Source organism: Ochlerotatus camptorhynchus, unplaced genomic scaffold (assembly GCF_037179485.1).
Source record: "Ochlerotatus camptorhynchus isolate MF236.1 unplaced genomic scaffold, CSIRO-AGI_Acam_v1.1 ptg000240l, whole genome shotgun sequence".
Taxonomy (NCBI): Eukaryota; Metazoa; Arthropoda; class Insecta; order Diptera; family Culicidae; genus Ochlerotatus; species Ochlerotatus camptorhynchus.
The window spans coordinates 676,446-689,783 of NW_027040730.1; the positions used below are offsets into that span (position 1 = coordinate 676,446).

General features: G+C 37.7%; 1 protein-coding gene across 2 annotated transcripts in view; it reads left to right on the plus strand.

The window, feature by feature from the left end:
- LOC135704411 (uncharacterized) overlaps nucleotides 1-13,338 on the plus strand; it is a 130,419-nt gene that overhangs the window by 42,763 nt on the left and 74,318 nt on the right. For both annotated transcript variants that reach the window (XM_065225860.1, XM_065225861.1), the window contains exon 2: nucleotides 198-614. In XM_065225860.1, the coding sequence (XP_065081932.1) occupies nucleotides 506-614 (109 nt within the window). In that variant the 5' untranslated portion in view covers nucleotides 198-505. The remainder of the gene's footprint in view (nucleotides 1-197; nucleotides 615-13,338) is intronic.

The following is a 13,338-nucleotide window of genomic DNA, read 5'->3' on the forward strand; positions in this document are numbered from 1 at the left end:
TCTCTGTCGTCTTGCTGTCCAATAGCAGGGGGTTAAGCGATTGGATGTGACTGCTACAGTTGCTATTACCATTGGACACGAGACGTCACGCTCATGCGATCACAATTACCAGAAACCAGGCAGACCAATAGCAGAACGCACCAGCTCTGAATGTTGTATAATAAAAACAAAAATAATCCTCTTATCTCCCCATATAGAAACTAACACAACCAAGAAGAGAGTGGCAAGGATAAAATTAAAATGATAATACGGCTGGCGTTAGCCATTGTGCTCAGAAAAACAGAAACAGTAGATTGTGTTCGTAATCCAGCTTCTGGTTCAAGATGAAAAAATGCAAAAGGAGTGTCATGAAGAGTATAATCGTATTTTATAATCCAAACACGTTTAGTGAGCTATGTCGAAATTAGAGTGTTCTGTGAAAGTGAAACAATCAAGGCAAAGTGATAACAAGTAAAAGTCTACAGCCAGAAAACCCGGGAAGGAAGAAAACCTCAAAGATTAAATTATGATAAACACTGTTTACATTTTGGGTTTATCGAGAAATTTGAATCACCTATTTCGAAGCTGGATCATTGTGTTGTACTTTCTCCAAGGGTGTCCGTTGCTGCATACCGGTAAGTAACGCAAAGTTCAACTTTCATATTTTAAACTCGTCTTATGCCACATTGATGTGGTGTATGATTTATGACTTTATAATTTTGTTTATCTGTCAGCTTTTACATTATTTGATTTTTGTGTGGAAATTGAATTCGCATTTCCTGCCATCCAAACATAATTCACTTTACGATCTCATTTCCATGCGTCGTAAAGCTAAAACTATGTGATGTGATCTTGTGCTATATGTGAATGAATTTTGTGACTTTATGGGTAGGAGCTACTCGATAGCCTAGCTCAAGAGGTTAGCTATTTGATTACACCATATGCTGATGAAATTAGTTCTAAGAATCATAGCAGCTTTGAAGTAAATTAATAAAGATAGCAAATGTGCTGCTCTTTTATCTGTTCATCTGTTGAAGTTATCTATACAACATCGTGGTTATCTGGATATATTTACAACATGGTGGTTTTATCAGTCTATCAACGACCAGAAAAGTTCATAACTTTATTAATCATATTTATCTTATAAAAATAGGTGTTAAACTAAAAAGCAGCAAAAAATGGAATGAAGGTCCAATTTTGACTACAATCATTGTTGTGTTCTAAGCTTTCCACAAATTTTAATGATTTCAAACCTCTAACATGAAGCTTTTGTGTGGTAATTTATTAGCTAGAAAAAGGTCTGAAGAGGGTAGGTAGATAGTTCCACTAGAGTACGACAGTATGACAATTGAATAAAAGTTGAAAATGAGCGAAGGGCTATTAATGCGACAGTACTAGTCAAACGCACACTTTCACCTAACTAAATTTAGAAAAACATCAAAAGCCTATTGTTGTGTTCTAAGCTTTCCACAAATTTTAATGATTTCAAACCTCTAACATGAAGCTTTTGTGTGGTAGTTTATTAGCTAGAAAAAGGTCTGAAGAGAGTAGGTAGATAGTTGTTACCAATTCTACTAACGCCAGGGAGGCAATTCCCACATCTGGACCCTACCTATCGACCCATCAACTCATGAACCGGGGACCAACGGCTTTACTTCCCTCCCGAAGGAAAGCGTGATAGAGATGTTATGCCTCAGAACATCCCGGTGGCGCCGACTGGGATTGTACCCAGGCTCTTTGGGGTGAGGGGTAATCACGCTTACCACTACACTACCAGCGGCGCTAAATCATCAACTTTCCAGTGAATTTATCTGCAAAGACTAATTTGAACTTATCCGGAGCATCCCCCTTATGTTTTGGTAACATTTTTGACCCGGAATTGGTCCAAATTCCATTTTTACGTAAATTTCATCGTAAGTTTTCAACGTGAGTGTGTAAACGCGTGTATGAATCCTGATGAAATTTTCACCACTGAATAAACAATCTTTCCAGACCAAAACGCTGTCAACAGTTCCTTGCTATGACAACTAGAGACGCTACAGTAATTAAAAAGAAGCGGTCAAATACTTATTGGAACAGACTTTATAAGTAGAAAGATGATAAATAATTCACGTTCTTCTCGAATCATTCTATTTATGAAGGGATGCTATTTTTTTTTTCGAAAACATTAAAATTCTTTCTCTGAACTCTTTTATCAAAAAATGATACTTCTTTAACTTTTAAGAATTTACGAATGTAAACTAACAATCAAAGGGTCATGATTTGACATTACGCAAAATGCAGTTTGTCAGAGTTTGTCACCAACCGATGGTAATGAATCGATTATTTCAGCGCTGCTAACGTTAAAAAAAACCCTCCCAGCATCACACAGGTAGCATCGATTGTCGAACTAATCATGCTTACTCTCCTAAAACGATAGTACTTTTAAAGCTAAAGTAGAGACTGTGAGTGAACCAGGGCAGCACATCTTGATATATCTCTTTGAGCTGGCGATAGGGGATATTCTAGGATATCTCAGATGACAAGGCAAGTGGTTGGTAATCATGACGATAGAGCTTAAAATTCCAATCAAGTATAAAAAAGTGACCAAATGTGAATTTTCAAATATCCGTGTCTGCTTTTTCGATTGAATCGTCTATTAGTCAAAACTCTTGACGAAACTTCGCCCACACAAACTAACACCTCCATCAGAGAGGGTAAAGTTTTACCAAAATTATCGTGGTGTTATTATGCATGGGCGAGCGACCAAAGCAGATTCAGCTATTTGAAAATTGACTCTGGAACTTTTTATTTATTATATTCACTTTAACGTTCTTGGGTCTTTGGTGACTTGTCTGGGGGTGACATTTGAACTCGTGACTTTGGCGTGAGAGGTATGGATTCTAACCAATACGCCGGGGTCGCCCCTGTATATAATCAGGTGCTTTTCGTCATCAACATCTCAAAAACAAAAATAACAAACAAGTCAATTCCAATGATTTACTGTCTACATAATTTTTGGATTAATTTGTTCATAGTCAAATACAAACGTTCATGTAAAGCTCCATAACCATTTCAGTTAATTTTTAGCATGTATTATGAACAATTTTTAACCATTTTTGGTAAGGTCTAGCAATGGTTTGCATTTATGCGGGAACATTTTAGAACACTGCACACGGTCGATTTAGCCAATTCCAACATCTTCGCGATCACTGCGGGGCAAATAGACTTAAGAATTTCATAAGGCTCGACACATATGAATTTCATAAGCACGACTTATGAATGATTTTCGTCTAACATTAGGTAGCTCTTCTATGCCATTAGCCACAGACGAGTGATCCAAACACAGGACCCGTAATCTCAGCGTCCATAGTTTGGTTCCAGTCTGCACAGTTTTATTATTTTTTGTCGACATTATTTTTCATATGGCAAATCTTTAAAATTCATACTGATTTCTCATGACTAGAATTCATAAGTGGTTCTTCTGAAACTCTTAAATTCATTTACTTCAGTGCAGTGTAGCAAGCGGAGAACAAGTGAGAGCAAAACATTCGTGTAGTTTACTGACTGAAGACTGTCCTTGAGTCATCTAGAATTATAATTATTGAATGTGTCTGATTCCACGAGGATCATTATTGGTTTGATGATTCCAATGTTTAAAACTTTGTTTAAGCGACTATTTGCTAAGTGGCCATTGCTTCTGTCGATCATCAACTTTGACGGATAAATTACTAAAGTTTGAGCAAATAGCGAAGTAGTGTAAACACAAAAAAACGACATCAATCTAAGTGTTTGTCCTCTCATCGTTGTCCCAACCCAAGCCCCTTTTTTATGCTTTGTTGCAGTATTGCAATAAACCATCGGCCTCTCAAGAGAGATCCAGAGCACTTGCCTGTCATCGCAGTGCATCTCCCACAGTCAATCGTCGAACATGAACAGTATAACGGCGATGGAGATAAATATATCAATCGCATCCTTGTATACCTTTTCCTTGATCCCCACCCTACCTGGTTAATAGATTGATGCCCGTAACGTCGTGTAAGCCACTAGTATTTTGCCTGCGCTTCTATTTACTTCTACTAATTTTAGTATTAATAAACATTGTAAAAAGTATAATATATTACGCCTCTGGAAAGCTTTCGCATTTATGCTTTGATGAATAAATTAATTGAAAATTTATAATGCACTTAATTGTATTATAATTTTTTTTCCGCAATAACATTTAAAAAAGCATTTTCAATCTTTAAAATTTGTAAAATTGTATAAATCCACGTACATTTGTTACATTTGCTGCAATTGATTAGACTGATTTCACATATATAGCGCATTTTGATGTAGAACTTAGTCTTTGTCGACTGTACTGGGGTGCAAATCAAAAAATATCGATAGGATATTACTTTACGAATGTGCTAAAGTAAATACATTTCTAATTTTCCATAAAAACTCTAGAAAAATGTGCAAATGTTAATTTTATCACTGTTTTCTTGAAATAAACTTTTTTTTCCCAAACCCAGCCCAAGCAACATTTTAAGTTTTATGAAATTGATTGATTTACTGCATTGACGAACACATTGAGAACCATTTGAAAGCTACAACAAAAGCTATTATGCAACAATAAAAACCCTTTTCGAGCCATTTCCCCTAGCCGCATGCTGAATCCACTAGGAAAGCATCAATCAAGATAGAAAAGGATTTATGAATCCGATCTTATCAAAATAATTAAAATAGAAACTGATGGTATAAAAATCTTGCTGAATATCCAAATTTATTACAATAGTTCTCATTAAGTGGCCTAGTTTTAAGTGCCATATTAAATTTTATGTGAAATGTACAAGAAAGCATCGAAAAAATTAAGTCCACCCTCGTAGAACGTCGATTTGACTAATTATTTAACATTGAAAAAAAAAATATATATATTCTTCAGATCGAGCTTGACCGAGATTTTTTTTATTATTTTCGAATTTAAATGTTTGCTCATTGCTAAATTTACCAAAATATAGTTATATCTAAAGAAATATTGATTGAAAAGCGAAGATTGTAAAAAAAACAAGCAAACTAATTGTAATATGGCGGTGGCATAAAAGTTGATTTTCATGGGTCATTTGTTAAAAAGTTGTTTTGCTTTCAAGAATTCCTTAACAAATTAATAAGGGTTTAAAATGGCTTTTATGAAGAAAACTTGCAGGCTGAATTGTATTTATCTACAGCCATTTTGCGTGATCCTAACCCGTTCAGATTTATGGCAGCATTTATGGAGGCAAAGTTTGCCTGCAAAAAGTTAAACGTCAAAGTTTGTTTATCTTTCGATAGTTGAGCTGTGAGATGCAGGATTCTTCCAGGCGGTTTTCTCCCGATGGATTTGGAGCAGTTACTCAGATAGTTTGCGATACTGTTCTACAACATTTCGCATTTCGAACAGCTGGAAGCGCAATCGTTCCCGGAAAAGATCCCCTTCTTCTGGATGGTTACAAAAGTGCACCATCTAATGATGCAGGATGTACGGTTGAATGAAATTTTCGAAGAGTCTTTCGCCGAATAAAATCGCTGCTTTGGATCGGAAACCAGCTAATCTCCGCTAACTAACAGTTTCAGTGGTTTGCTGTCGGTTGTTATTTCGATTGTCATCGCAAGATCTCGAGAAGGCTGGTATGTTTTTCAACTTATGACAATGTTTTATGAGTTCGAGGGCCCTGCTCACTAAACTCTTCTCCGACAGATGTTCAGTCGTTGGTGGTGTGCTGGTTCTTCTAATTAGTAAATTTATCTGAAATTGCCCTGATTTTTTCATCCTACTTCGTCTATCCTTTCAGATTTCCTTGTCATAAATTTGGCATTTATTAACTATGAGGAACCATTTGCTCAATTTGCTCAATTTGTAAACAAAGTAATTGGGGAGTTAATGATGCACTTTCCTTTGGTTTGTTTTTTTCCGTCGATCTTGTTTTCCGTGCTGAGCACCAATGCTACCGACGTGCCAGGAAGGCAGCTCCCACACCTGGACCCTACCTATCGACCCATCAACTCTTGAACCGGGGACCAACGGCTTTACTTTCCATCCGAAGGAAGGCGTGATCAGAGATGTTATGCCTCAGAACATCCCGGCGGCGCCGACTGGGATTGAACCCAGGCTCTTTGGGGTGAGAGGTAATCACGCTTACCACTACACCACCGGCACCGTTAGTGATGCACTTTAAAAAGGCTAAAAAGCAAAAATAAATGCTTTTTTCTGTAATGCAAAACCTAATTATTTTATGGTTGCTTTTATAATGATAGAACACGTTTATAAAGTATTTTATCATGACATTAATAAACAATTGCTATGACGTTTATGCTTGAATTACAGAACAGTTTTAAGGAGGGATTGATAACTGGTTTAAATTTATTTTTAAAATAAGACAGTTTTTGACTTTCTTGCCAGACTATGAAAGGTTTTTAAAACAGCAAAAAGCTGAATTACTAAGCGGGAATGTTTTACACTTTGAAATGCTATATTTTAACTAATTGGATTGTTTATTGCCGTTATAACCATCATATAAACCATCATAAATCAGAGTGGATGCTAAATGGTTACTGAATTGTTACTTGGGAGTCGTCATAATCGAGTACCACTTGGTTGCACATCTTTCTGCTTGAACCTGAAAAGATATAAAACAGCGCTGTTGTTGTGCCTCTGCACAATAGTCATTACCGCTTCGGACGGCGTGGCACTGGATCCTGCAGTAAACTACAATTAAGTAAAAAAAAAGTTTAATTCCGGTAATTTTACCCACACATTTGAGAAAAATTCGCTCACGATATTTTGATGTAATTCTGTTGGTGATGTACTACTGTAAAACACTTTTTTTGACTTTAAATTATCTTAATTTCTTGTATTTGTGTGGTTTACATGTATTACTCATCAAGTGACACAGATGCGTCCTTTCAAGTTTAGTTCTTTTGAATTTCAATTATTATTAGTTACAGTTCCTAGTCCTATCAGGCCTATTTTAAAGAATGATCACTTTGGTGGGGTTGGTTTGTTTTAAATTGGAAAAAGGAAACTACTTATAACTACTATTTACAACTACTACTAACCTACAAAACTACTGTGTACACCAAATCTACTATATAAAAATTCATATACATACACCAAATCTACTGTATACAAATTTAGTATTAATTTCGTTAATTCTGGAATGTATTTTGGGAATGCCTGCCTCTTCGTGTAAATTTCTTATTCTAGTGTCGAAATGACGATCAAGTACCATCCTCAGCACTCTATTCTGAGCGACCTGGATTTTGTTCCTGTGAGTCTGTGCACATGATTCCCACACCGGATCTGCGTAGAGGATTGCAGGTGCTATGATTTGTTTGTAGACAGCCAGTTTGTTCATCCTTGAGAGGCGGGATCTGCGGCAAATCAGGGGATACAGACACCTAACACTTGACTTCAGTTTTGTCTACATGCGAACGGAAGAGGAGCTTTTCATCGAACAACATCCCGAGATAAGTTACTTCGGCAGACCACTCAACCCTTCTGCCATCCATGATTACAGTACAAGAGGAAGCCGGATCAGTTTGGGCGATGATTGATGGAGGAACATGATCGCTTGTGTTTTGGAGGGATTGATTTTAATTTTCCACGTGGTGGCATAAGCAGCAAAGGCGTTAAGGCATCGTTGAAGTTTGTTCGTTATTTCGCGAGGCAACCTTCCTTTGACGGCTATTGCGGTATCATCTGCGAACAAGAAAAACACGCAACCGTCTCCGAGGGGAGGAATGTCGGAAGTGTAAATACTGTAAAGCAAGGGGCCCAGCAGACTGCTTTGCGGAACACCTGCTATGATGGAAAACGTGTCTGAAAGACAAGTTGTCTTAGAAAACCATTCAACGATACCTTAAACGACCTTTGCTGGAGGTAGTTACGGGTGATTTTAACTAGATGTAATGGGAAGATGAAGTTACAAAGCTTGTACACAATTCCGTCATGCCAAACATTGTCAAACGCCTTTTCGACGTCCAGCAAGGCCATAGCTGTGAACCCGAACTGTTCCGGAAGGAGAATGTTGTTATCCTCGATAAATTTGAGCACATGATTGAAAATGAGTTTCTCGAACAATTTGCTCAGCGCTGAAAGGAGGCTGATTGGTCTGTAGCTTGAGGGCAATGTTGGATCCTTACCAGGTTTGCGGATTGGTATGATTTTTGCTACTTTCCATATGCTTGTAAAGTGTTGCAGCTCCAAAAATCTGACTGTAAAAAATATTTGGTACCTCTATATATGCAATCAGATTAACATCCGAAGTCCATCCTTTTTTACATATTCTACATAAAATATGCTTTCTGCCCCGCCCCTTTAATAAAAAACGGTGGGAAATCCTGTCAGGGTGGAATATTTTGTGCAGAATATGTAAAAAAGGAAAGACATCGGATATTAACCTGAATGCACAAGCCGTGCATCATAGAGAAAGAAGCTCTATCTACGGTTTCCGATTAACGCAATTACTCAAAGATGCTTGTGTGATTACAATCCCGCGTTTCAATAAAATCTTATTTTGAGAACATTCTTCATTCTTTAGTATTATTGAAAACTAGAAAGTTAAACTTTTCTCCAAACACACATTTATAATACCCATGTTATATTCATAGAAAAACACGGCATACAGTGGTGGCCTTTAAATTAGCACAATGAGCCGATTTTCATACAAACTAGCCAATAGGCATGTTGCAACTATGTTTTGTTATGATCAATTGAGCTGAAATTTTGACACAGAACTACAAATAGGCTAAATTTTGCGTGTACGTAATATCAAATTATTGGAAGCGCTTGCCGGAAATTGACGGGCTGGTTGAAAATGGCCAACCAATAAGCACATTTTACATTCAAGTTTTAAAATTTTCAACCATATTGCCAATAAACGACGGCGTGCTTAAGAAAATTATTCACGATATGGTCAAAAATTTCCGAGACACTGAAGAAGTTTGCAAGCAGTAAACGAAATACGTATCTGTTGTTCAAAGTGATAGTGAAAGTGAATTAGTGAAAGTGAAAGTGATACAAAAGTAGTAGAATTAAAAGGAAAAATCGACGAAAAAGGTATTCAATTATTCTACTAAAACGCTCATCATTCAATTAAGATTAGCTGAGGTGCAAATCAACAAAAATGGGTGACAAATTATCACATGCGTAAGATGAACGGTGGTCTGATTATGCTAGCTTGAATTGTCGCATAACTGAAACATTGAAATATTTAAAAAAAATTAAGATAAAGTATAATAGTAAAAAATACATGACATACATCAATTTTGCGAAGTTCTACGTCATACTGCGGTCGTATCTAGGACACACCCTTAAATCTTTTCACATTTTTAGACTCCTGTGCGAACAATAATGGCACAGTAATATTTAAAAACAGGCTTATTAGAAAGCAGTAGTGGCAAGCATCGCTGATGAATTCGTGCTCTAGAAAACTTTAATAAGCTCAATGTTTAAAGTTTTTGTCCAGTGTGAAGATATTACTGTGTACTTATATTCAGTTCAGGAGTCTAATCAGGTACAAAATCTGCAATACTGAGAAAATCTTATTGGTCTCTAGATATTGTAGCATCGACGCCAAAACTATAGAACGCTAGTCAAACTAGCGCCATCCGACATCAAATTTTCATCACAAACAAGTGCTATTTACCAGCATAAGTATTGATTTTTTGTTCAGTCACTTGTTCAATATATGTCAGTTTATTGTGCTCTTGGAGTATTTCTTATTCAGCTCACAAAATACAAAACAGGATGCATGTTAGAAAGAAATGGTTGGCATGAACATGTGCCAATCGCAAATCCTTAATGTAGTCATAACAGTCTAGCAATGTCTGAGTTAAACACTGCAAATGGATTTGTTGGAAACATCCTGCACGTAATCGTCCAAGGGATGCTTTGCCAAATCTCTGCGTTGAAAGTACGGACAAAAAACAGATCTTGTGTTTTGGCTACATAATTAATGGAGTAGGCTTCTATCCATACCAGCCTGAAGACGCTACCCGTTATGCACAAGCACTTTTTGGCTCAGGCAGATTGTGACTTGGCTGGTAAGAGACATACACGTTGAACGTGATGTAATTCCGAGTGATTCCTCAGCATTTTCAGCGGTGTTTTCTCATCTTGTTAGAGCAAAGATTATTCCCAAATAAACGAAGGTCATAGCATCGACGTACACAATGTTCGCTATTTAATCAAAAGTTCATACTTGGCACTTGCAGCATAGTGTGTGGCGTAGACAGCCTTGTCACGGTATAACGCATTGGCTTTCCTGACAACCGAACGGTTTCCTTGTTTAAAGAGAAATTTCTGCCAACAGAGGATGAAATCGTTTACATATTATTATGTCTGCCTTATTTTACGCCTCGCGTAATAATAATTCGCTTAAAATATTCAGTACAGCACTCTCACGCTTCTATGAAAATTCCAATTACCAAATAAAAGCTTAACGTTTGTGAGTGTTATGGTAAACTATGCTTTCCGGCACTTAAGATTCAGCCCTTTTCAGTTTTTACCCATGTAAGCAAATGCAAAATGATTCAATCTCGGAAGACAAAGTAAGTATACTTTTCATATCATTCGGGGTGTGCAAAAGGCAATTTTATTTCAACCAAAAATCATTACTCGTAAATCAAGTTTCGAAAAGCCCGAATAATACCTTGAAACCGGATGCTACGCGCACCATGCAACTTTAACTGTGGGTGGCTACTGTTAGGAGGAGCTATAGAAAATGAAAACAAAACTGAATTCATTTAGGTACCGCAACGCGAGCAGGCGTCACAGTTCTGTGGAAATGTGGAAATTTATGGTCGCGTTAGGACCTATGTCTCTTTTTTCTTTTCGTAGGGTTGACACAGAACGCATTCTAGAAGGCAAAATTCATGCCTGATTGTATAAATTAACGCCGATATGTGAGAATCATATTCATTTGCTAAATTGTTGGGATGAGTCACTGATTACATTTTGAATGATTACTATGCTGTATGAATTGAAATTAAGTAACCAGTCACGGGTTCAGCATACGAATTTGTGTCCCCGTGCTGACAAGTGCAACTACCGGTGCGTGACGTTATTGATGAATGTAGTAGGAAGTGCTGCATTTTTTCTAGTTCCTGCGAATACATTCTGATTGATTTGATTGGAATAGTTTGTCGTTAGGTCATAAATCAATTACACGCAGAAATCTAATAACGAGAGCCTTGGAAGTGGATGATTAATGGTAGAGAGTTAACGAGCGAGGGTCAATGAGTGTAATTTTCTAAAGGCCCTCACTGTTCGCCACCGGAGAAGAGCCTGCATATGTTACACTTTTCCTTAGGACAGAAGGATGCATATTTATCCAATCTCCTATATTGGTCATATTTTAATTTTGCTCATTACTACCGCCACAGTGCGATTCAGTTCAAGTGGATTAACCGTTCCGATTCAAATTTCGGACACTTTCATTTTTAATTAAATATTACATCCAGTTAGAAACAAAGTAATAATGTTAGATGATCGTGGAGGGCACTAGTCAAAAAAATTTAAAATTTACAAGACATGTGGATCATATTCGACCGAGATAATCAACTTTTAAAAGTGTCCGAAATTCGAGTTTAAGTGTCCGAAATTTGAATCGGCACGGTATAATATAAAGTGGATTTATAATATAAAACAGTTTTATTTATTGTTTTGTAGCATATTTACATGTTAACGTATTCACTTATGAAGAGCTTTGAGTGTGTTGGTCTATTTCCTTTTAATTCCGCTATAAATCCTTTTATGAAGAGCTTTGAGTGTGTTGGTATATTTCCTTTCAACTCCGTTATAATTGATTGCCTTTTAACAGATACGAGTATTTCGTCTACTATTTGCAGACTTCATCAGTGCCAAGTACTCAACTCCACTTGGCACTGATGAAGTCTGCAAGTAGTAGACGAAATACGCGTATCTGTAAAAAGGCAATCAATTATAACGGAGTTGAAAGGAAATATACCAACACACTCAAAGCTCTTCATAAAAGGATTCCGTTAAAAGGTTCGACAAATTTAAAAGATTGCTTTAACTTAGATTAGATATAAACTTTACTATAGCATTGTACCTAATTCAACACTTGTATATATTACTTTTAATGTTCACATATAAATACTTTCCGATAAATATGAAATATGATCATTTACACAGAATTTTACATCTTTCCTGACCAGGTCAATTAAAAATGACTAAAACTTTTATTTTTTATATTCATTACTCAGTTTTAGCAATGAATGAATATAAGCCAGGCAGCGGCGATTTTCGATGCAGCAATCACACCATGCGACCGACCAGTCCTAATCCTCACTGATTCACACAGCGTAATTTTTGCTCTCCGGTCCAACTTGCCCACTCATCCGTGGATTCAGGGGATCATCAGACATGCTCCCCCCCCCCCAACACAGTATTCGCTTGGGTTCCGGGGCATTGTGGTATCACTGGCAACTCCGACGCCGACAGACTGGCCGGGGCGGGACCATCTGGTGCCAGGTACACCGATGAAGTTCCTCTTCCGGACATCAAGCGATGGGTCGAAACTCTCATGCAGGCTAGGTGGCAAGAAGGAAAATCAAGGAGAGCACGCGTCCATGGAAGGACCTTGGGAACCTGAAGGAGCAACGAGTCATCTCCAGGCTTCGCACAGGTCACACCCGGCTCTCACACGATTTCGGCGGATGAGTTTTCCGCAAGACCTGCGCCGTCTGTAATATTCCAGCCACCGTCGAGCATATCCTCTGCGTGTGTCCAAAGAACGAGCTCGTGCGGCAACACTACGGCCTTTCGGGGAATATCGGCGACATACCTTCGATCCTGGCTGCCTTGACCTCCCCTGAAGGACGCTGGTTTGTTTTTCAATGTTTGATTCCACCGCCTTCCACGGTGGAGTTCTGCCTTCCTCGGATTAGTCAATAAGTTAACTCAATGTCAATGGTCTAGTTTGTTCTTCTGTGAAAACTCTGTAAAAATAGGTAAACAAAATATTGAATTAAACACAAACAGGAGAGATGGCAGCATTGCATGTAGCCTGTTATTGGCTTTCTCGCTCAGAGTTGTAAACAAAATGTCACACAGCGTGATCTGGCAGTGTGAATGTTTTATCTACGACATTCTCATACACGTGCATGTGTGTCGTCATATTTGCTGTTGTATTGAAACGTAAAAGAATAAAAGAGATGGTAGATTTTACCTGTTTTGGTACGGCGTCGCACGCCGCCAACGAATTTTACCATTACATTTAGAAAGTGATGATATAGTGGTGCCTCTTATTTGCCTCTTGCAACTCCAACTATAGGGTGTCCCAGAATGTCTAGGCACGACTTTGGAACACCCCTACTTGTTTCAGATGACGTTTAAAC